At 41.4% G+C, this 21,866-nt stretch overlaps 1 protein-coding gene across 11 annotated transcripts in view; it reads left to right on the plus strand.

Moving 5' to 3' along the window:
• Positions 1-8,439, plus strand: part of NEO1 (neogenin 1) — a 360,380-nt gene extending 351,941 nt beyond the window's left edge. For 9 of the 11 annotated variants that reach the window (XM_033919940.1, XM_033919941.1, XM_033919930.1 and 6 more), the window contains one exon: positions 7,809-8,439. In XM_033919940.1, coding sequence (XP_033775831.1) covers positions 7,809-7,892 — 84 coding nt within the window. In that variant the 3' untranslated portion in view covers positions 7,893-8,439. Of the gene's footprint in view, positions 1-7,216; positions 7,258-7,725 lie in introns of all 11 variants that reach the window. The other 2 variants (XM_033919937.1, XM_033919938.1) reach the window with 2 other exon arrangements.
• The last annotated feature ends 13,427 nt before the right edge of the window (positions 8,440-21,866 follow it).

The raw sequence follows: 21,866 nt of genomic DNA on the forward strand, positions 1-21,866 counted from the left end.
ATTATTTTTAGGTACACTGTATATATGTATGTATGTATGGCACCATTCTTCCTCACTTCCTTCCTACTTTGTCCTTTCTGATATGACTATTCCAGTCATGGTTCTGTGTACCATATCTTCGTGGCCATGCTAAATCCAAGTCAGCTTCTTCCAATACAGTCTCTAGGTCAATGTTTCTCAACTCAGTCCTGGAGTACCCCCTTGCCCAGTCAGGTTTTCAAGATATTCACAATGAACATGCATGAATGAAATTTGCATATAATGGAGGCAGTATATGCAAATCAAGTTTATACAAATTCAGTGTGGATATCCTGAAAACCTGACTGGCAAGGGGGTACTCCTGGACTGAGTTGAGAAATACTGCTCTAGATTAAGAGCTTTATTTCTCTGAGGATAAGCAGGATAGAAAACAGCAAAGACAACATTCCCCTGTATTGACTCAGTAGACCACAAGATTATAATTACAGAAGGCTGAACTATTAAGGATAGTATATAACTAGGTGCCATGCCTGTTAAAATTTGAAAATTAATATACATAATTTAAATTGAATATGAGCTTCTTAATGGCAACCAGTAGAATTCTATCAATAGTGGAGCCACTTTATAAAATCTGTGTGCATAGTAAATCACTCAAGCCACAGTATTCTTTAACATCTGTAGGGGTTTCAATAATTTCTCATAACATCCTAGATAAAACAGATTGCAGTAGTCAAAATGTGAACAGATTGAACAATAGTTCTATAATGAAAAAGTATGTATAAAGTACTTGCAGAGAAAGTGCGGGCTTACTTTTATTCAATCTGTATGTACGCATTCCTAGGGGAGTAGTTTGATTTGAGTGGAGGCAGAGTTGATATACAGTAGTACCTTGGATTACGAGCATAATCCGTTCCAGGAGCATTCTCGTAATCCAAAATGCTCGTTTATCAAAGCGAGTTTCCCCATAGGAAATAATGGAAACTCGCTTTGATGCGTTCCCCCCCCCCCCCCGAAAACCGGCATTGCTCCCCTCGAAGGCCCCCCCCCTGCAATCAGGCACCTCCACTGCGATTCGGCACCCCCCTGCCTCAAACCGGCATCCCCCCCGACACGATCTGACATCCCCCCCCCCCCCCGACACAATTGGGCACCCCCCCGCCGCTTCTTACCCTCATCTGGGTACTCTAGAATATCGGACTCCTCGTCTGCTGGGCCTTGAGCATCTGAGCATGCTCAAGGCCTGCGAGTTCACATTCACGTTCAGAACGTGAACTCGCAGGCCTTGAGCATGCTCAGATGCTCAAGGCCCAGCAGACAAGGGCCGATCTTCAAGAGTGCCCAGATGAGGGTAAGAAGCGGCGGGGGGGTGCCAAATTGTGTCGGGGGGGTCGGATCGTGTCGGGGGTGGTGCCCAATCGTGTCGGGGGGTCGGATCGTGGCGGGGGGGTGCCCAATCGTGGCGGGGGGGGGTCGGATCGCGGCGGGGGGGTGCTGGTCCGAGGCAGGGGGGTGCCGGATCGCAAGGGGGGGGTGCCGGATTGCAGGGGGGTGCTCATAAATCGAGCCATGCTCGGTTTCCGAGGCACCGATTTTGCAAATGTTTTGCTCGTCTTGCAAAACACTCGCAAACCGGTGCACTCGTAAACCGAGGTACCACTGTATGTGCATTTTGTTGCATAGACAAAGATATGGATCCAATGTAGACAATAGGATATATAAAGGACTTTGGAAATTTTGCATCTATAAGATAACATATTTTAAAAAAATTCTTCATCGGGGCTTAATGGTCTGAATTTACATATAGCATATAGGTATCCCTATTTCAACAGGCAGCTAAATACTATTTAAATTAGATGTTAAAGATGATCTTGGCCCAGAAATATCAAAGAAGAGACAAGTTAATCTAATCATGTATTTTTTTAATGTGTGTAATTTATGGGCAGACTGGATGGACTGTTCAGGTCTTTATCCGCCATCATTTACTATGATCTCAATATACCAGCATAAATATTCAGCCTGTTGAAAGCATATGTTCTCAAAAGAGACACTTCCATATTAGAAAAATAGCTAACCTTGCGTCAAGGCTACAGCAGACTTGCATCCATTATGCATCCTATTGCTTTTGTTGGATTCTCTTTTTTATTTATATTATAAAATACCTCTGCATACACCTGGAATACCTAAACACATTTACACTAATTTCAAAGCAACTATCCTCTTTAGTGGTGTTATTTTATCAAGTATATCTTTCTGTTGTGGATACACAGGAGTCCGTACTTTAACCGTTTTTTCCCACTTCCCATGAAACTGCAGAAGGGTAACTCATCCCCCTCTGCAATGGAGAACAGTTCCATCTTCAGTTTTTCTTTCTGAAAGTGCACTCAGAAGGTGTGTTCTGATCTGCTCTGCTTCTTTTTGTTATTTTGGGGTATTTTTCCATCAGATTTTTAGATTTCTTCTTGAAATCACAGTGAGTACTCCCATTATTCCTTATGTGGAAATTTTTGTGTGTGGGGGGGAGGGGGTTCTGTAAATTTTGGTTTTGAGGGTTTCAGAGACTAGGATTAGATTTGTCCTCTAAAATCCTAAAATTGCTAATTTTTATTCTGGCCCATTTTTTGCGCAATTTTCTTGACAGTGGCCATCTTGGATTTTTAGTGATCTATTTTTAACTTTATTTTTTCTGCCTTAATACCATTTGTTTTTGCTGGAGACCACCTCTAATGGATGCCCCAGGCCTTTCTAGTCCTAGTTCCTGCATTTTTGGTGCAGAGTTGCAGATTGAGGAGCAGTCATGTTCCACCTGCTATGGGAGGACGTGTGGGATTTTTGAGCTCAGCCCCCAGTCAGTCTTCCAAAGCTTTAGAATCTACAAAATCTGGGAAAATCCAGTCTAGGGAAGAGATCCTGCTCAGATGATCTGAACAGCGATGGGGTGAAACTCAAGCACATGCTGGTGGACATATCTCCTCTTCCCCAGTCTTGGGTCGTGCAAGGAGTCTCAGGTCAACCTTTTATGGAAAGCATATTTAACTGGACCGGGAAACACTGCGCTGCCCTCAGTCACGTCTGCTCTGCCTAAGGGGGATCCTTCTCCCAAGCAAGCATCCCTGCCTCATACCATGCCAGCTCCCAGTGTCGATGACCCTTCAGAGCAGGGCTGAGATGATTGGATGTCCCTTTCCATGCCTTTATTATTGCTGGGCTCTTTTGTGATGATGGACGATGTGGTATTCCTTTCGGGGTCCAGTAGCCATGGAGTGGCACCAAATCAAAGTGATGATCCCTCTGCGTCACCTTTTCAGGTTAGCTTCAGTTTCCCATGTCCTTTCTGACACCCTATCTAAATTGATGCTCAATGCCCAGCAGCCCTCCACCTCGCAGTGCTCCATCATGTGTGGCACTAATGCACAGACAAACATTTTACCTGCTTATCCAGATCTTACTGCCTTAGTCACTGACCAATGGGAGGCGCCTGAAGACTCCTTTAAGGTGGCCAAAGCTATGTCTAGGCTCTGTCCTATGGCACCAGACATCCAGCAGCTGTTTGTACTGCTGAAGGTGAACTTCATTGTGGTGCAAGTGACCAAGTGCACCTCCCTTCCTAGTGATGGTAGAATGATGCTGAAGGTTGCACAGGACTGAAAGGTGGATATGATCCTTAAAAGACAGTTTGAAGCGTTGGCTTTGGGTATCAAGGCTGTAGCAGCTGCCACCTCCGTGGCCCAGGCCTGCCATACCAGACTAAGGACTAGAGCTGGGGGATTTCTGTCCCCACATGTTTAAACAGTGTGTGGATTATGTGGCTAATGCTCTTTATGACATCAGAGTCCTGAGTAAGGTTGTAGCCTACTCCATTTCTGTCCACCGGATGCTCTGAATCAGACAATGGGCAGGCGATTCAACCTCCAAGGCCACTTTCAGCAGATTATCCTTCAAGGGGGCAGATGCTGTTTGGCAAAGGGCTAAACAGCCTCAAGTCTGTGTGGTGGATCGCTGCCCCAAATCCCTCCCAGATAGTAGGAGTCATGCTCTGCCAGGGATGGTAGAGGCAATTTTTGTGCCTCCAGGAGATCCCAAAAATTTTCCTCCAATTACTCCTCTCAGAGGCCCTTTCAGGGGTCCAGACAGAGATTTGGCACTTACATGCACCAGTGGCTTGGCCTCCAAAAAGCAGCAATAACAACAGAATGATGGCCATGCCTTCTTATATCAGGGGCAGCTGTCAGCATTCTGGGAAAGATGGGAACAGATTTTGTCCAACTGCTGGGTTCTGGACATTATCAAGGAGGGACACAGGATAGAATTTTTTCTTCCCCCTCCGGATCTGTTTCTCGACTCTCCTGCTGGAATGTCAGAGAAGGAGACCCGAATTAAAGTGACAGTGCAATGTCTCTTAGCCATTGGCACCATAGAACCAGTTCCTGAACAGGAATCAGACTCAGGCAGATACTCTTTATACGAACAACCAAAAATACAATCCAACAAGGTCTTCAGTGAAACAGAAACAGCACAAAACAGAAGAAAACTGCAGACGAGCATACAAGATGTAGGCTATGTTTATTAAAACAATTAGTTATTATTGCAGTTAATGTCGGCACCTTTTTACAAACCAGGGGACCCGACATAGTCCGTGTTTCGGTTAACACGCCTTCATCAGGGGTCCCTAATTTGTAAGGTATCAAATTAAACCGCAAACAGCAATAAACATAAGCCTATGTAGTCCAGGAAAACATTGCCAACCAAAGGTCTCTGTGTAAACTTGCTGAAAAAGCAATTGACATTTTTTATACTTCATAGTGCCAAATAAGGGCACAGAAGATTGGAGGCCCATTCTGGATTTAAAGTCTGTAAACAAGTCCCTGCAGGTCTCCCGCTTTGACATGGAAACGGTCTGCTCTATTATAGCGGCAGTAGCTCTGGGAGAATTCCTTGCCTCTCAGGATTTGACAGTGGCGTATCTTCACATCCTCATCTTCCCAGCACAGGAGATGTCTGAGATTTTATGTTCTCCAGTGACACTTCCAATTTGTGATGCTCTCTTTCAGTTTTGACACAGCTCCTCACACCTTTACAAAGTTGATGGTGGTTGTAGCAGCTCACCTGCGCAGGATGGGTGTCCAGGTGCATCATTACTTGGATGATTGACTGATTAGAGCCCCTTCTCTGGAGGACAGCAAGTGCACGATTCAGCAAGTGATGAGCCTTTTATAGGACCTGATCTGGATAGTCAACTTCTGCAAAAGTTAGCTGCAGCCGACCCAGTACTTGGAAAATCTGGGAGTCTGCTTTTGACATGTTCAGGGCCTTGTTTTTCTTCTAAGAGACAGAAGACCTTCTGGTTATGGTGGTCCAAGTTTAAAGGTAGAGCCAGAAAGGGTTTCCGTTCCAGTGATCCTGGCTTTTCTGCAAGCTGGTCTCGACAAGAGCCTTGCAGTTTTGTCTCTCAAAGTGCAGATAGCTGATATCTCATGCTTTTGGGCTCAGCATGGCCTCTGGTCTCTGGCTTCTCACCCGGACGTCACTCAGTTTTTGAGTGCTTTCAGACTGAGACCCCCATTGTGCAGACCATTTCCATCTTGGGACCTCAATGTGATCTTGAAGGGCCTGGCCCATGCTCCATACGAGCCTATTTCGGAAGTTTCCCTGCTAGAACGTATGATCAAGATAGTATGTTTGGTTGCCATAATCTCGGCAAGAAAGATCTCGGAACTGCAGGCCCTCTTTGTAGAGAGCCATTTCTCTGTTTCATAGAGTCAAGTGCTTTACGCAAAGTTCCTTCCTTTCTTCATTCATGTCAATCAGGAATGTTGTCTGCCCGCCTTCCAGTCTTTGGGCTCTGCCCAACAGGACAGTCTTTTGCACAAGCTGGATGTGCACAGGGCCCTGCTTATCTACATGGAGAGGATTAATGATTCCAGACTCTAATCATCTTTTTGTGCTGACCAGTCACTCGAGATGGGGCAAGCCAGCATCCAAAGGCTTCCATTGCCAGATGGATCTGCATGGTGGTTTCTTCTTCCTACATTTTCTGCGGGAAACAGCCTCTTATTTCTCTTGCAGCACATTTCACAAGCGGTGTAGCGAATTCCTGAGTGGAGACCCAGGCTGTTTTGCTGGATGAAATCTGTCGAGCACTTCACACTTCACACCTTGACTAATTCTACAGAGTGGATGTGGCAGTTCGAGAGGATGCCATTTTCGGGAAGGATCATTTGTCCCCCTCTAAATGTTTGGTACCACTTTGGTATGTCAGCTAAAGTACGGACTCCTGTGTATCCACAACATATGAGTTCTGTTAGGATACAGAGGAGTCCGTACTGCCCTCCCTCTGTGGATTTTTTGTGATTTGGCTGATCTGTCTCGGACATTGCTGGTGTCCATCTCGGGACCTATTCTACTGTACCTAAGATTAAGCAGAAACATTATTACAGGTTTTCTTTTCTCTTTCCCCTGCTTTGTTGCATTTAGCAGATTGGCTCTTAGTTACTCATGTGATTGATTTATTGTTCACTGTCTGCTCGTTTATTGATAATTGTTTTCCTAAGTTTCATTTCAGAGCAGTCAGAATATGTTTGTAGCTTGGGGTGTTCCCTGTGCCTCTCCTCCTCCTCATTTTTCAGTTGAGTTTGATTGCTTTGGTACCAACTGAGGATGGAGCTGTTCACTGCAGAAGGAGAGGAGTTCAGGTTCTTAAAGTAATACCCTTCCACAGTTTTGCAGGAAGTGGGACTCAACAGCTAAAGTTACGGACTCCTATGTATCCTAACAGAACTCAGATTATTGAGGTAAGAACCTATTCTGTCGGTAAACTCAGAATACCTAAACACATTTACACTAACTTCAGAGCAACTATAATTGTGTGTGTTGATATTTTTACTATACAATATACGCACACAGGTGTCCGTTGCTTTTTAAAATTTGGGCCTCTTATCAAGCTGCAGTAGTAACTGCCTTGCAGCAAATGCACCGAAGCCCATTCATTTCCTATGGACTTCGGTGGATTAACTGCGCCAACCTGCTCTATTTAGCTTGATAAGAGGCCCTAAATGTGCTCATGATCTTCTATACACCTTCATGTTGGTTCCCGATCTTTAATTGTATGCAGTTTTAATACTGGGGTATTATCCCAAAAAATATTGTTTGGTATTATCTTAAAAATTAATAGTGTCTCTTAATCTCGGGTCCAGCACTGTTATAGTCAGACTTTTTTATTTTTATTTTTTGTGGCCGATAGGAGAACATCAGAACTGGGATATGATGTAAATCCAGATCCGGGTGACTATAGAGTGCATGTGATATAAAGTACAGCAGCACTCTGATACCTCACATGCTTATACTCTAACCAGCTTCATTTTCTGTGGTTCATGCTTCTGAAATGAGGATAGGAAAGATGAGATTTGTTACACTTGAAATCAAATATGTCTTTCTTTCTTTGTCTTTCTAAGTTACTTTTACCTTCCTTCACCTTGCTTAACATATGCCATTGCAGGTCCATCTTTCTGCTTTTATTCTTTGCAATTGGGATTACCACTACTTACTTGTTCACATTCTTCCTATTTCTTTGTCTTGTTCTCTTCAGTTTAAAAGAGAATTTGGAATCCTTGCAATAACTACCCTCTGGTTTTGTTTCTGCTGTGAAATATTTGTCACATTAAAATGCAGGGCTGCTTGACATGTTGTCTTATGTGTGTATCTAAGAATTTGCACATTATGTCTGTATGATTTTGTTTTATTTCACACCAGGGTCCTTGATGTACTGTTACTCAACTCTGCATTAACTTAAGTAGCTCTCCTCTTCTCCAGTAACTTTGTTAAATCTCATGCAGAATTATGAACCGGATGAGCTAACCAAAGAGATGGCCCACCTGGAAGGACTCATGAAGGACCTCAATGCCATTACCACAGCATGACCACTTTTGCCAGGACAAAACTCTGGTTCAGCATTCCCCAACTTCACAAACTTTGGGATTAAGCCTTGGATTGCAAGGAATTGTACAGAGAAAGGAAGCATGAGATGCACAGTAGTACAAGTGAAAATAAAGATCAGAGACAAATGTGCATTCATATTGATGCTGGATAAATACCTTTCTGCTGGTTGGAAAAATGAAGGAATTTTCAAGTTTGAATTCCATCGCCTGCTGAAACTGTGCTGATGGCATAAAGTGCTAAGATCCACTTATCTAAACAGGAAGACTGGCTTCAGTTTTATTTTTATCCATGCTGTGGTCACAACCTGCCTTTTCAGTGTTGGACAGTTTTGCATATGTACAATTTTGTGTGTTTTCATTTATTTTTATTTTATTATTTTTTATATAAAATAAATAACATTTTGTGTAATCTAGGGGAAAATATTTCTGCTTTAACTCCCAATTTCCAAATATGACATTTGACTGCTTGTACCTCTAATGGGTCTATGAAAATGCTTTGATTAAATGCAAAGTTTTTCTGTATTCATGACATGCTCTGTTTGTAAGATGTATATGGCTTTTTGGGATGTAGTATTACCCTCAGATTTCAAAGCAGCATTTCCACAAAGCAGACTTGGTTTGATTTTCCATATCTTGGTTTTCAAAGGATTGCTGTGATTAGTCGAACTGACTGTAACAGGCCTGGCATGCAAAAAAGCTGAACGCCTAAGTCAGGTGCTGAAATCTGTTCCATATTGTCAGCCAAAGAGAAGCCTAAGTTTTCAGCTGAGAATTTTTTCAAATTAAGGGGCTTAAAAGTTATGCTCCTAATTTTAGGCCTACCATTCGTTTGCCTAGATTTAAGAGCCAAATTTAGGTACCCACTGTAGTGCAGAAAAGCTGCACTAAGCTCTTAATTTCCCCCCACTCCTAAATCTGTCTCTCTTGTTACCTACTTTGTAGCTGTCAAATTTAGGAGTTTAGTGAAATTTTGAGCACAAATTTAGGTATTTCTGCCCTAAGAAATTTTCAGAGGTCAGTTAGAATTAGCTTTCAGTGCAGCAGCTTTTGCTGTATTGTTTAGCTTGGTGAATTCTTCAATATAAAACTGTAATATTATTTTTTTTTTTTTTTAAAAAGCAACTCTTTGTAAGAGAGCTCATGGAGAGAATGGGAGTGTGCTTTTGTGGTCTTGCTTCTTGAACCTGCCTGGCATATATGCCCTTCTCACTGAAAAGTTCTGCATCCAGCTGGGATGACATATATTGAAAGAAATATGTTTGGTACATTTTCTTTTATGCTTTCAGTATTTTGTGAGTCACCAGAGGAGTAGATTGTTTTCCTTTCCTCCCCCACCCCTTCCTCTTCTTTTTTTTTAGGTATTTCTTCAGCATTCTAAAGAAAAATAATCCACTTTCTTCTAACATGAAACAATTTGATTTTTACTGGTTTGCAACTGGAGTTTCATTTAGCAAAAGAACTGAACAAAAACTCCTAAATACCTCTGCTCAACCTTTTCTGTGAAATAGGGCATACAGATTCTCATATCTTTCAATGAAATGGGATTTTTGCACTTAGGGATTTTGGTTTAAATCTAACTGTATAGATAGACCAAGAGAGGTTTTAGAAGCCTGCTAACCATTTCATTTAAACATCTTGTTTGTCGAGAACTGACCTTGTCTAGCTCAGTATTAAATTTGAATAATAATTAAAACAAAAAACTGAATCATTTCAAAATAAGAATTGGAAAATGTTTTCTTTAATTATAGACCTGTATGGTTTTTTTAAAAGATTTTTTTTGGGCGGAGGGACTCTTCTGATTTTTGAGAAACAATTTGCCATAAAATTGTGAATAAGAGGTTCTTCAGATTCAACTCAACCCTGGCTTTCTATGATTTTAGGATAAAACACTAGGTAGCTGCAAATAGCAATTCACTAGAAGAAAATAGCAGATAAGGATCAGAAGGACCCTCTAAGCTGCCCATTCCTGATGTAATATTACAGAGTTTACATAATCTCAGGATTATCTGTGCTGTTTGCATTTTTTCTAGAATTCTGTTTAGAATTCTTTTGGGAGATTTTTTTATATGTTTACCACCTATAAAGAGGATATACTTTGTTGTTCTTGATTCTACTCCTCTTAATCAATAATATGCATAAATGCCAGCTTTGTGGATTCTTGAGCACCCGAATGATGGAGAAATGTTCTTGCTGTTTTGGGAATGGGTAATTTTTCTTGAACTTAAATACTTCTATTCATTTTGAAAACTTGGTTCCTATGAAACAACCTTTTTATTTTGAAAAATGCTTGCAGCTTGTATATTCATATTGATTCAAGACAAAGTTAAACAAGTTCCTGCTGAACCGGAACGTACTCAGGTAGGGCTGGTCTCAGTTAGGGCACTGGTCTTTGACCAGTGGGGCGCCATGTGAGCAGACTGCTGGGTACGATGGACCACTGGTCTGACCCAGCAGCGGCAATTCTTATGTTCTTATATTCTCTCCTTGCTGTGTTCTTCCAGAATGTATGCTTGTGTGTGTGTGTGTGTGTATATATATATATATAGAGAGAGAGAGAGAGAGACAGAGAGAGAGAGACTGAGAGAGAGAGACTGAGAGAGAGAGAGAGAGAGACTGAGAGAGAGAGACTGAGAGAGAGAGAGAGAGAGACTGAGTGAGAGAGAGAGACTGAGAGAGAGAGAGACTGAGAGAGCGAGAGACTGAGAAAGAGAGACTGAGAAAGACTGAGAGAGAGAGACAGAGAGAGAGAGACTGAGAGAGAGAGAGACTGAGAGAGAGAGAGACAGAGAGAGAGAGACTGAGAAAGACTGAGAGAGAGAGAGAGAGAGACTGAGTGAGAGAGAGAGACTGAGTGAGAGAGAGAGAGACTGAGTGAGAGAGAGAGACTGAGTGAGAGAGAGAGACTGAGTGAGAGAGAGAGACTGAGTGAGAGAGAGAGACAGAGAGAGAGAGAGACAGAGAGAGAGAGACTGAGTGAGAGAGAGAGAGAGACTGAGTGAGAGAGAGAGACTGAGTGAGAGAGAGAGACTGAGAGAGAGAGAGAGACAGAGAGAGAGAGACTGAGAGAGAGAGAGAGAGAGACTGAGAGAGAGAGAGAGAGACTGAGAGAGAGAGAGAGACAGAGAGAGAGAGACTGAGAGAGAGAGAGAGACAGAGAGAGAGAGACTGAGAGAGAGAGAGAGACTGAGAGAGAGACTTAGACTTATTATTAAGTCCTTGGTTTCATTTCATGTTGTAGATATAGCATCCAAAGTGTATATAGTAGTCCATATAAGATTACCACTCCAGTTTTCTTAGATCAACCTTCACATTGCCTGCTCCATTTATAGTATGCATCTTGTGTCATCTGCACAAAAACTAATGTTCTCTCCTAACTCACTTGTGAAAATGTTGAAACAATTGGATAAAGGACTCTTCTAGGCAGTCTTCTAGGCAGTAATGAAATGCAGGCTTTCCATATAGACTGAAATGGCCTCAGCAGAGATTACTGGCCATTCACATCAAAAGTGAGGTTAGCAGCTGAGTATTTCAGTGATATATATCTGCATTTCTTTACTGCATTCCCTATATCCTATTCCTCTTGTCCTGTTGCAGTTATAAGTGGGGAAGAAAGAGGCTGGTGATGTGGGGAAAATCCCCCACCCCCCCCACCAGCCTCTTTCTTCCCCACTCATAATTGCAATCAGTGAGGCAGAACATGCTCCTTCACTAGTTTGCAAATGCCTACAGGCCAGCATAGAACTGTAGAGGCAGAAGAAGGCCAGGCTTCTACTGTTTCTCGAGTCAGCTGGTGGGCCCCAGGGAAATCGGTTCCGCCACAGGTCTTACTCTTCGTCTCTGGCCCGGAGAAGTCAGATTTGCTTCTTTTCCTCCTGTGGGACCATCTTTATGTTAGTACTTTAGAGCTGCCTGTTCATTGCCTGAAATGGGCCTTGCTGCCTGTCACTCAGCTGGCCTATTAGTTTGCAAACGTAAGATAAGGCACCAGCCAGTTAGGCCCTTCCAGTCTCTGACCTTCCACTTTTTGCATTTCTAGTATAATATCTGTAAACAGCACAGCCATGAGCAATATAGAAACGTTGGGTTCAGGTCTTTGAAAAATACATGAAACTCCTATGCAAATCTGAGTAAGAATCATATCTAATAGCCTGAACAATGACTTTTTTATATATAACTACTACTACTACTATAGAAAATTACAAAAAATATCTATTCTGCAGTCTCATAATAGGTTTTTGTAAATGTTGTAAAACATAATAGTGTAGCTTGAGTAGTATTGACACAAGTCCTTTTTTAAGATTTTTGTGCTAAGCCAGGTGCAAAGATGGTTTGACCATTGGTATTCCCATGTGAAAGATATTAAGACATTTTTATTTTATATGGCTAACTACTTATTTTTAAACTGATCTTTTTCATCATTGGTAATGTTATATCTGTTTTCTATACATGTCATATGCTGATAGGTTTGATTGAAAACTTGAAAAATACACTTGACTAGGTGGAGAGGATAAGTCTTTATTGCAGCTTTAATAATATGATGCAGGCTTGCCTAAAGTATGTATTCAGGAGGGCAGTTTTCAAATAGGTAACTTACGGCCTCTTTTGCAAAGCCGTGCGGCAACAGCCCCGAAGCCCTTTAAATCTCTGTGGGCTTTGGGGCCGTTAGTGCAGCTTTGTAAAAGAGGCCGTTAGTTTCAAACTCTATAGGCCATGGTAATGCACAGTTTTAACTATCCATGTTTCTTTCCCAAAAAATTGCAAATGAAAGGTCTTTGTGTTAAAAGCATCCCTGTACTTTACATCTGCTATTTGTGTGTGGCAGGGGATATTTGGAAAGCAAAAATAGCATGTGTGCATTTGGAAACTGGACGGATGCATGCATGCCGATTCTTCTTAACCTAAAACACACCTGTGGAAACCACCTTTTTTCCTGCAGCTATAACAGCTGTTTTATTTGGAGAGATACCTTTTTAAAATTGCCCTTTTGATGTGGCAGGAACACACTTAATACTTTTCTTGTATAGGGTGTGACGTAGACCTTGGCAAGGAGTTTAACAGAAATAGAATTTGATGGCTTATGCTATGCTATGCAGTTCTTCACATAATAGATACCCCTTCACATTACTCTTCTTGCTATTCAAATCAATATTTCACAACCCTGTATTAGAGGCACATTTAACCAGTCTGGTCTTTGGATATCCATATTGAATATACCTGGGAGGGATTTGCATACATGGTAGAGTCAGGATGTGCAAATCTGTCTCATTTCTATTCATGCTGATAACTCTGAAAATCCAACTGGCTAGACCATTAGGGTGGTCCAAAAAAATTAATCACATTTTGTTTATCCATAAGGCTAATTTTTTCCTTTATGAAAAATACACAAAATTTTACTTTAAAACACAGTAAGTTTAGGGGTTATCTAACCTCGCTGTTTTTTAAAGCTACCACTAAGCTTAACAGTATATGGTAATTATTATGCACTCAACAAATAATCAACGGTCTATGACATAAGAGCCACCTTTGATGCAGAAGGAAACTTCTTTCGGTGACTGGCCACTAGCCGAAGAACAAATTGGTTATGTTCTTCAACTTTTGTCAAAGTGTCATTAACAATAGTCAATTTGAATGCCCGATTCCAAAGTTCTTTGAAAACTGGATCGTCATTCCACTCTGTGGGATATTTCTTCAGGAATATTTTTGCTTTTCTTGATCTTCCTTCAGTCAAGAGATCAAAAAATGATCGTATTCTCTGTCACAAGACTTTCAAAGGTCACAGTTTCCGTTTCATCTGTACGCATGAGACGTCATGGAATGTCTGGCAATGGTGGATGCTGTAAGTTTTGCACCATTCGTAGCTTTGCTGCTAGATGCTCGGACAGAAACCATAGATGTCTGGAAATGGCTGTGAGCGTCTTGTTTGCAACAGTTTTTTATTCATGTAGCTTCTTCAACTTTCTAACGCAAGAGTCTGTGCTTTATGTCTGTATCCTGGTTCGATCCCATGCTGCCATTGCTGACTTGCACGCTAACTTACAGCTTTCTGATAAAGGCTTTCCTTCGTCATAGCGATGAAAATTGACCAGTCGAAAAACATTCAGTCCATGTGGCAGTCTAACAGTTGACAGCTGGCAGACTGACTTCCCAGGGAACCAGTTTTTGGGTACCGATCACAAATTACATGATTCCTTACAAACTAATTAAGCGCAATTGCCCACATACACAACACACAAGCAAACAGTGATCTAATCAAGCTGAAATTTGACACATGAGTAAGACATACCAAGTGGACAAAAATAAGTCGAGACAAGATTTGACAAGGTTGGGTTTTTTGTTTGTTTTTGTTTGCATAGTATCATGGACCACTGCTAAACCATGCCTCCAAGACAGATTTGTGAAACACTGATCTTAATGACATATAACTTGCCTTGACTTGAAGATTATATGCTGTAACTCCTTGTGCCCCGATGTATCACGTCTGTCTTAAAACCAAGAGAAGCGTTGTACTGTGCTTGGCATGGTAATACTCAACTTCCACTTTGGTGCAATAATTATGCATCATATCTGTTTTGAATAATAGTGATATGTTACTTTACATCTTGGCACAAATGCTGTTCCACTCCCCACCATAGTGCAGTGATCGTATGTTAAAAAATGTGCTCTCTCTCTGACAGATTGTCATATCTGCATTGGAAGAGTAAAGATTAATTATAGGTCCATTGACAAAGTGATGTTCTTGCCTTAGAGCAGCAATGATGGAAAACAGAAACCTTGATGCATTTGAGAATGGGTTATACAAGCCTTTATATAGTGACGGGTTAAACATCCTTCAGCGTAGCAAAGCTTGTGTACTTTTATTTTTTTATTACTTCCCCCTTTTTCACGAACGTGCTATGCATCTAGTTTTTGGAAGGCTAAGCTAGTCTTATTCATTTATCCATGCTGGTGCATTATTTAAATGAGTTGGGTTGCCGCCAGATAAACAGGACAGTTGTATTAGAAGTACCTTTGGTCCCTCTGAGTGTTCCTCGTCATGTTTCTTAACATACATCCAAAGAAATACCATCCTTTGTACTCTTTTTTTTTTTTTTTTTTTCTTTTTGGTGACTCTCTGTGAATATTTTTCTTATGTACAACTTTATGAAATGTTAATATTGCCATAAACTTTGGGGATTGGAAGGATGAAGGGCAGGGAGGGCCTGGGAATTTTTTATTTTTTTTTTAATAATAAACAACTGTTCAAAGTTGATTTTTGAGTTGAAACGACAACAAAAAAAAAGGACAGAAAAACATTTCTTGGGAGTTAGTGTACAATCTGTATTGCACTTTCACATTTTAATGATTACATTTTCTTACATATCCTGTGATTTTTCAATTTGGAGCATTTATGTGTAACTTGTAGTGTGTCCTGTAGAAGCTGTTTAACACAGCAGCTGTTATCTGGTTGATTGAAAGGAATATAAATACTGTTTTCTGACAGAAGGATTCAAGGACTGCTGTAGCCTTTATGTACAAAAAGTTCATTTATCTTTTTTTTTTTCTTTTCTGTATTGTTATATTGTATACGCTGTGACTTTCTAAAAATAAGTTCATGTTTATTATTTAGTATTGGATGTCCAATACACTTTTTTTTATCCAATCACTGTTCAGTTAGTCTCTGTTTTCTTTTCTCGTGAGGGTGGTTTTTTTTATGGCAAAATGTAAATGAGAAATGTTATTTAGAGGAATTTTCTCTGTGATATCTTTGAAGTTTACGTATTGATTTCTGCGGGGTAGATTTTACAAAGGGTGCCAGGAATATGGGCACTAAGGGCCAGATTCTATAAATGGCGCTGAGTGGCACCTACATTGTAGGCACCGCTTGGCACGCTTATCAGTTAAAAATAGCGCCTTTTATAGAATCGCGCCTAGCGGCCCCTAAACAGACTTGGATGTCACTGTGTCCTAGGCATACTGTAGACACCACTCCATTAGGCCAGCTTTTCACTTGCCTAATTTGGCAGTGCCTATGTTGGATGCCTAACGATGTCTAAGTCAACCATGCCTGTTCTCTGCCTATAACTACGCCTACTTTTTAACATAAGCATTGTTAGGCATCTCTAGGCATTGGATAGCACCTCCACTTAGGCATTGCTAGGCATTCTAAGAGTTCGGCACCAAACTCTTAAACCATTGACATTTTTTTTTTTTTAAATTGGCTGAAAACCAGCATAGTCAATTACCACGCCAATTAAGCCAATTAAAAAAATTAAGTTCAGCACAGATCCAAAACTTAGGCATCGTTAGGCAACTGCAATTAGGGTGCCATTTATAGAATATGGCTGTAAGTGCTAGTTCTGTAATGGCAATTGTGTGTGAAATTGCTGTTATAGAATAGACTTGTGATTCCCAAATCCGGTCCTGGAGGCATCCCAGCCAATCAGGTTTTCAGAATATCCACCATGAATATTTATATGAGAGAGTTGCATGCAGTGGCGGTAGTGTATCTCCCATGGTGGAGTGTGTGATGCAGTGGTTAAAGTTACAGCCTCAGCTGAAGTTGTGGGTTCAAACTCATGCTGCTCCTTATGACCCTGGGAAAGGCACTTAATCCCCCCCTCCCCGTTGCCCCTAGATTGTGAGCCCACCAGGACAGACAGGAAAAAGTGTTTGAGTACCTGAATAAATTCATGTAAACAATTCTGAGCTCCCCTGGGAGAACGATATAGAAAATTGAATAAATAAAAATGAGATTTTGTTCAAGTAGAGGAATGGCCTAGTGGTTAGAGCAGCTGCCTCAGCACCCTGAGGTTTTGAGTTTGATTCCCACTGCAGTTCCTTGTGACTCTGAGCAAGTCTCTTAATACTTCATTGCCCTAGGTACAAAATAAGTGCTTGTCTAAAATATGTAAACCACTTTGATTGTAACCATACAGAAAAAGCGGTATATCATGTCCCATCCCCTTTACCCTCTTACTGTCCTAACAGAACCTGAAAATCCTTTCAGTGACCAGGAGTTCCACTTCAATACTGGCAAGCATAAGAACACGTGTGCTGTATCATCACCCTGACAAAAGAAAAGATTGAAATATAAGTGATAGTTTCAATATTAAACATAAACTTTTTTAAAAAATTAAAAATGAAATGCCCCCTATTTTAAGGAACTGTTGGCAATCCTAACATGTCTTTGGTTGGCGACGAGAATGCAGCTCCTGTAACATATTATACATGAACGGTACATCTAGTCTGCCCATTAGTTATACCCATTACAAACACATGATTAAATTAACTTGCCTCTTTGATATTTCTGTGTCATAGACCAGTGTTTTTCAACCTTTTTACACCCATGGATCGGCAGAAATAAAAGAATTATTTTGTGGACCGGCAAACTACTAAGACCGAAATTAAAAAAAAAACATTTCCGCCCCGTCTCCGCAAGCTCGGTCCCCACAAACCATCTCATCCCATCTGCACAAGCCTCAGTTATGATTTTATATTGAATGTATTTTATTAAAGTATAAAAAGAAACAATATTCTGTACAATTGTCATTTTATAAATATAAATATTCAGAGCAAGGACCAACAAAACCCCTGTCTCCCCTCCCCTTCACATATCCCCTCTACTATCAAGAAAGAAAACTGAAGAAGCCAAATTATTACAGAATACTACACAGAAATATGCTAACAGAATACTGCAGTCAACACATGACAGGAATAGTGTTAGGCTTTGCAGTCCCCAGTTATGTCTCTAACAGGATTTATATTTCAAATCTGATATATTGTAATGACAAAATAGAAATAAAATTTTTTCTACCTTTTGTGGTCTCTGCTTTCATCTTCTTTTCACTCTTTTCCTTCCAGCATCTGCCCGTTCCATCCACTGTCTGCCCTCTCCCCCTTCCATATGTATCTGATTTCTTTCTATGCCCCTCTTCCCTTTCCATCTAGCCTGTGCCTCCTCTCTCCTTTTTACATCATTCATTCCAGCTTCACTGCTTTCTTCATTTTTATCTCTCCTACACCAGATCTAGCATCTTTATCCCTCTCTCATTTCCCTGCTGACCCCCTTTCCAGCATCAATCTCTCTCTACTTTCTCATTCCTCTCTCTACCCTTTCTCTCATCTGATCTCTTCATTCCACCCTGACCCCCTTTACCCTCCTGTAATCTCCCTGCCAGCTGTTTCCTTACTTTTTTCCTTCTCCCCCTATCCAACAGTAGCTCTCTTCCCATCCCTTTCTCTCTTCCCCTCCCAGCAGCATCTCTCCTTCTACCTCCCTCCAGGTGCAGTAGCAGCTCTCCCTTTATCCAGCAGCTTCCCAGCCTCCAAAAGTGGCTTCCTCTCCTTCCAGCAACTGTCAGTACTTGCCTGCAGCAGTGATTTTCTTAGGCAGCCTTGGGTCCGTTGCCGCCTCTGAGGAAAGGGGAAGTTGCCGAAGTGAATCACTGCCCTGGTAAGTACAGAGCTGCTAGGAGATGAGACAGCCACTGTTGAAGGCTCCCTGCACATTCATTCGCGACCCCCCCCCCCCCCCAAGCTGGCAGAAACAGCTTTGCACCGCAGGCCCTGCCGCCCAAGACGAGCCGGAGGCCCCTATCCGTCGCATCCTGCACTTGGGCAAACTCAGCACAGATGCTGCTGACCCCCCTCACCCCCCCTCACCCGCACGCTGACCATCTCCTTTCTATCTATACTTTCCCCGAAGCCCTCTTCAGCGACTCGGCAGGAGCAGCGATCAAGAAAGGCTGCCGACGTCGGGATCTTTCCTCTCTGAGTCCCGCCTATTTTGTTTCAACTTCCTGTTTCCGCATAGGCGAGACTCACAGAGGGAATGCCCGACGTCAGCAGCCTGTCTTGATCGCCTGAGGCTGGGAGGAACAGAAGATTTTCGCGAACACCACCGGGGCAGGAAACTTAACGGCGTCGATCTCGCCAGCCCTTCGTGGACCGGCAAGAATTTTCTGCGGACTGGCACCGGTCCGCGGACCGGCGGTTGAACAACTGTATCATAGACTGTAAAGTCCACCTGGTATTGTCCTAGGTTCCAAATGCTGAAGTTGCCGACCAAGCTCACTCCAGCCTATCCAACCATCCTGTTTGCAGGATATCTACCATAAAATCTGTCCAGTAACATCCTCATTTTCCAAGTTAGTGGAGTTCCCATTGATGCCCTCCTCAGCCCATCCTACACCAAATCACCACATATGGGACACAGATCATGCCTTAGTTCTTTAATTTACATCCTTCGTTTTCTAATTAGAGATCCTCTATACTTATCCCAAGCTTTTTTGAATTCCATCACCGTTTTCCTCTCCACCATTTCCTTAGGGAGGGCAATCCAAGCATCTACCACCCTCTCCGTGAAAAATAATTTCCTAACATTGCTCCTGAGTCTTCCTCCCTGCAACCTCAAATGATGTCCTCTAGTTTTATCATTATCTCTTTTCTGGAAAAGATTTGGTTCTATATTAATACCTTTCAAGTATTTAAACATTTGTATCATATCTCCCCTGTCCCTCCTCTCCTCCAGAGTATACATATTTACGTCATACTTCTTTTGGTTCAAACCCCTTCCCATTTTCGTCGCATTCCTCTGGACCGCTTCAAGTCTTTTTATATCCTTCACCAGATACGGCCTCCAAAACTGAACACAATACTCTGAGTAGCCTCACCAATGACCTATATAAGGGTATCAATACCTCCCTTGTTCTGCTGGTTATTCCTGACTGAGAATGTTTGATGCAAACACATCTTAATCTGTATATTCAAACATCAATCACAAACTGTTCTGAGTAAAATACATTGCATTTCTCTTCATGTAGTTATACTGCTGCATAATTCTAATGCTGTCATCCTAAAATGCTAGCATTGAAGGAGTAAAGTCACTAGAGGGCAACATATCCCACGGTTTGTTGTTTCTGTAGACCTCAAGTTATACAGACATATAATTTATATACTGTAATTTAGAAGCTAAATGCAATCTATTTAGCTTGGTATGCCATTTTCTCCATAATGAGGATAATATAGCTACACTTGGTTTAAGTCTCAGTGATGAAAAAGATGTTATCAATAGTGTACTACAGGGCTCTGTCCTTGGGTTGTCCCTTGTTAACATTTTTGTGAGTGATACTGCGGAAGGATTGTCTGATAAGGTTTGTCTATTTGCAGATGATGACAATCTTATGTAACAGGGTAGACACTCTAGAGCAGGAGTCTCAGTCCCTCCTTGAAGGCCACAATCCAGTTGGGTTTTCAGGATTTCCCCAATGAATATGCATGAGATCTATGTGAATGCATTGCTTTCAATGCATATTCATTGGGGAAATCCTGAAAACCCGACTGGATTGCGGCCCTCAAGGAGGGGCTTTGAGATCCCTGCTCTAAAGGATGTGGATAGCATGAAGAGGGATCTAGTGAAGCTTGAAGAATGGTCCAGAAATTGGCAAGTAAGATTTATTTATTCAATTGTCTATACTATTCTCCCAGGAGAGCTCAGAATGGTTTACATTAATTTATTCAAGTACTCAAGCCTTTTCCCTGTCCTGGCAGGCTCACAATCTAATGTACTTAGAGCAATGGGGGGGATTAACTGACTTGCCCAGAGTCACAAGGAGCAGCGTGGGTTTGAACCCACAACCTCAGGGTGCTGAGGCTGTAGCTTTAACCACTGTGCCAAACTCTCCCCTTTAAAATATGCAGGGTTATGCTCTTGGGCTGCAAAAATCCAAAGGAATTGTATAGCAGTGAAGTACTTCTGTGTACAAAAGAGTAGGATTTGGGAGGGGTGGGGGGTGATCGTATCCTTAGATCTTATGGGTGTCCAAACAGAAAAGGCACTAGATGAAGATTATGTTCTCTAAAGCAGCCAGATTACCTGGCAAAACAAAGATCTTTGTCAGGAATATATTTTTAATCTGTTTTTTGGACATTGTGAAAGTGGAAGAGTCATCATAGCAGAATGCTAATGTCATTGTGATTGGGGAGAGTACAGATAAGAGATTAGAGTCCCCCCCCCTTGTTCTGATTAACCTGGTGCTATTTTTTGTCAATTATCTGGCACTGTCTTTTGTCAGTGGAGTTCTATCTTGCTGATGGCTTGATTTATGGCAGCTTTAAATGTTTGTGTATATGCTGCTATTTTAATCATAGACTTTTTCTCTTTTTTTTAATGATTGAACAATGGTAGTGCTTGACAGAGTTTAGTGGGAATCCATATTGTTTTTGGCAACATTTTTTGTGCAGATGGTTTTGTTGCCTCACATTTAATAGGGTGTAATACATTATCCAATCTAACCATACAAAAGATACTCCAATGATGGGGCATTCCTCTAATAGCTCTTTTCTCCTTGGACACCAATATGGAATGTTGCCATTTCTGCTCCAGATTCCCTTCCAAGAACAGCTCAATCATGAAAACTTTCAGTCTTCCATAGAGTCAAGGCTCCCGTTATGCTTTTTCAGCCATTACACTAATTTCAAAGGTCCTTCAGAAATATTCAAGACTCAGCCTTGCCAATTTTAGCACTGCACCTTAGTAATTGCCCCTCCATTTTCATGGATTCTCATCGAACATTGTTAACCCAAGATGATGGATAACTTCTCCATCTCAGTTTGCAAATCTCAAGAGGTCCTCCATTAGAGTGCATTTGGCAAGAATATCAGCATTTCATGACTTCTGCTGAAATAAAGCCAAACTCTTTTTCCATCCTTTAGTGAATATTTCATTTTAATGACCTTTGGATCACTTGTCCATCTTGGGACCTTAATTTGGTACTCAACTATTCTTTACTCCGTTTGAGCCCCTAGCTAAAGCTTTATTACAGTTTCTCACTTTGAAGATGCTTTTCTTTTTTAATTCTTTATTTATATTTAACATGAAAACCATCAAGAAAAAAAAACTTTCTTGTTCAGATTATTGAGAAAGACATTACAATATATAATAAATGGATATAAAATACAAAGAAAATAGTTTTCTTA

Source organism: Geotrypetes seraphini, chromosome 14 (assembly GCF_902459505.1).
Source record: "Geotrypetes seraphini chromosome 14, aGeoSer1.1, whole genome shotgun sequence".
NCBI classification, from domain to species: Eukaryota; Metazoa; Chordata; class Amphibia; order Gymnophiona; family Dermophiidae; genus Geotrypetes; species Geotrypetes seraphini.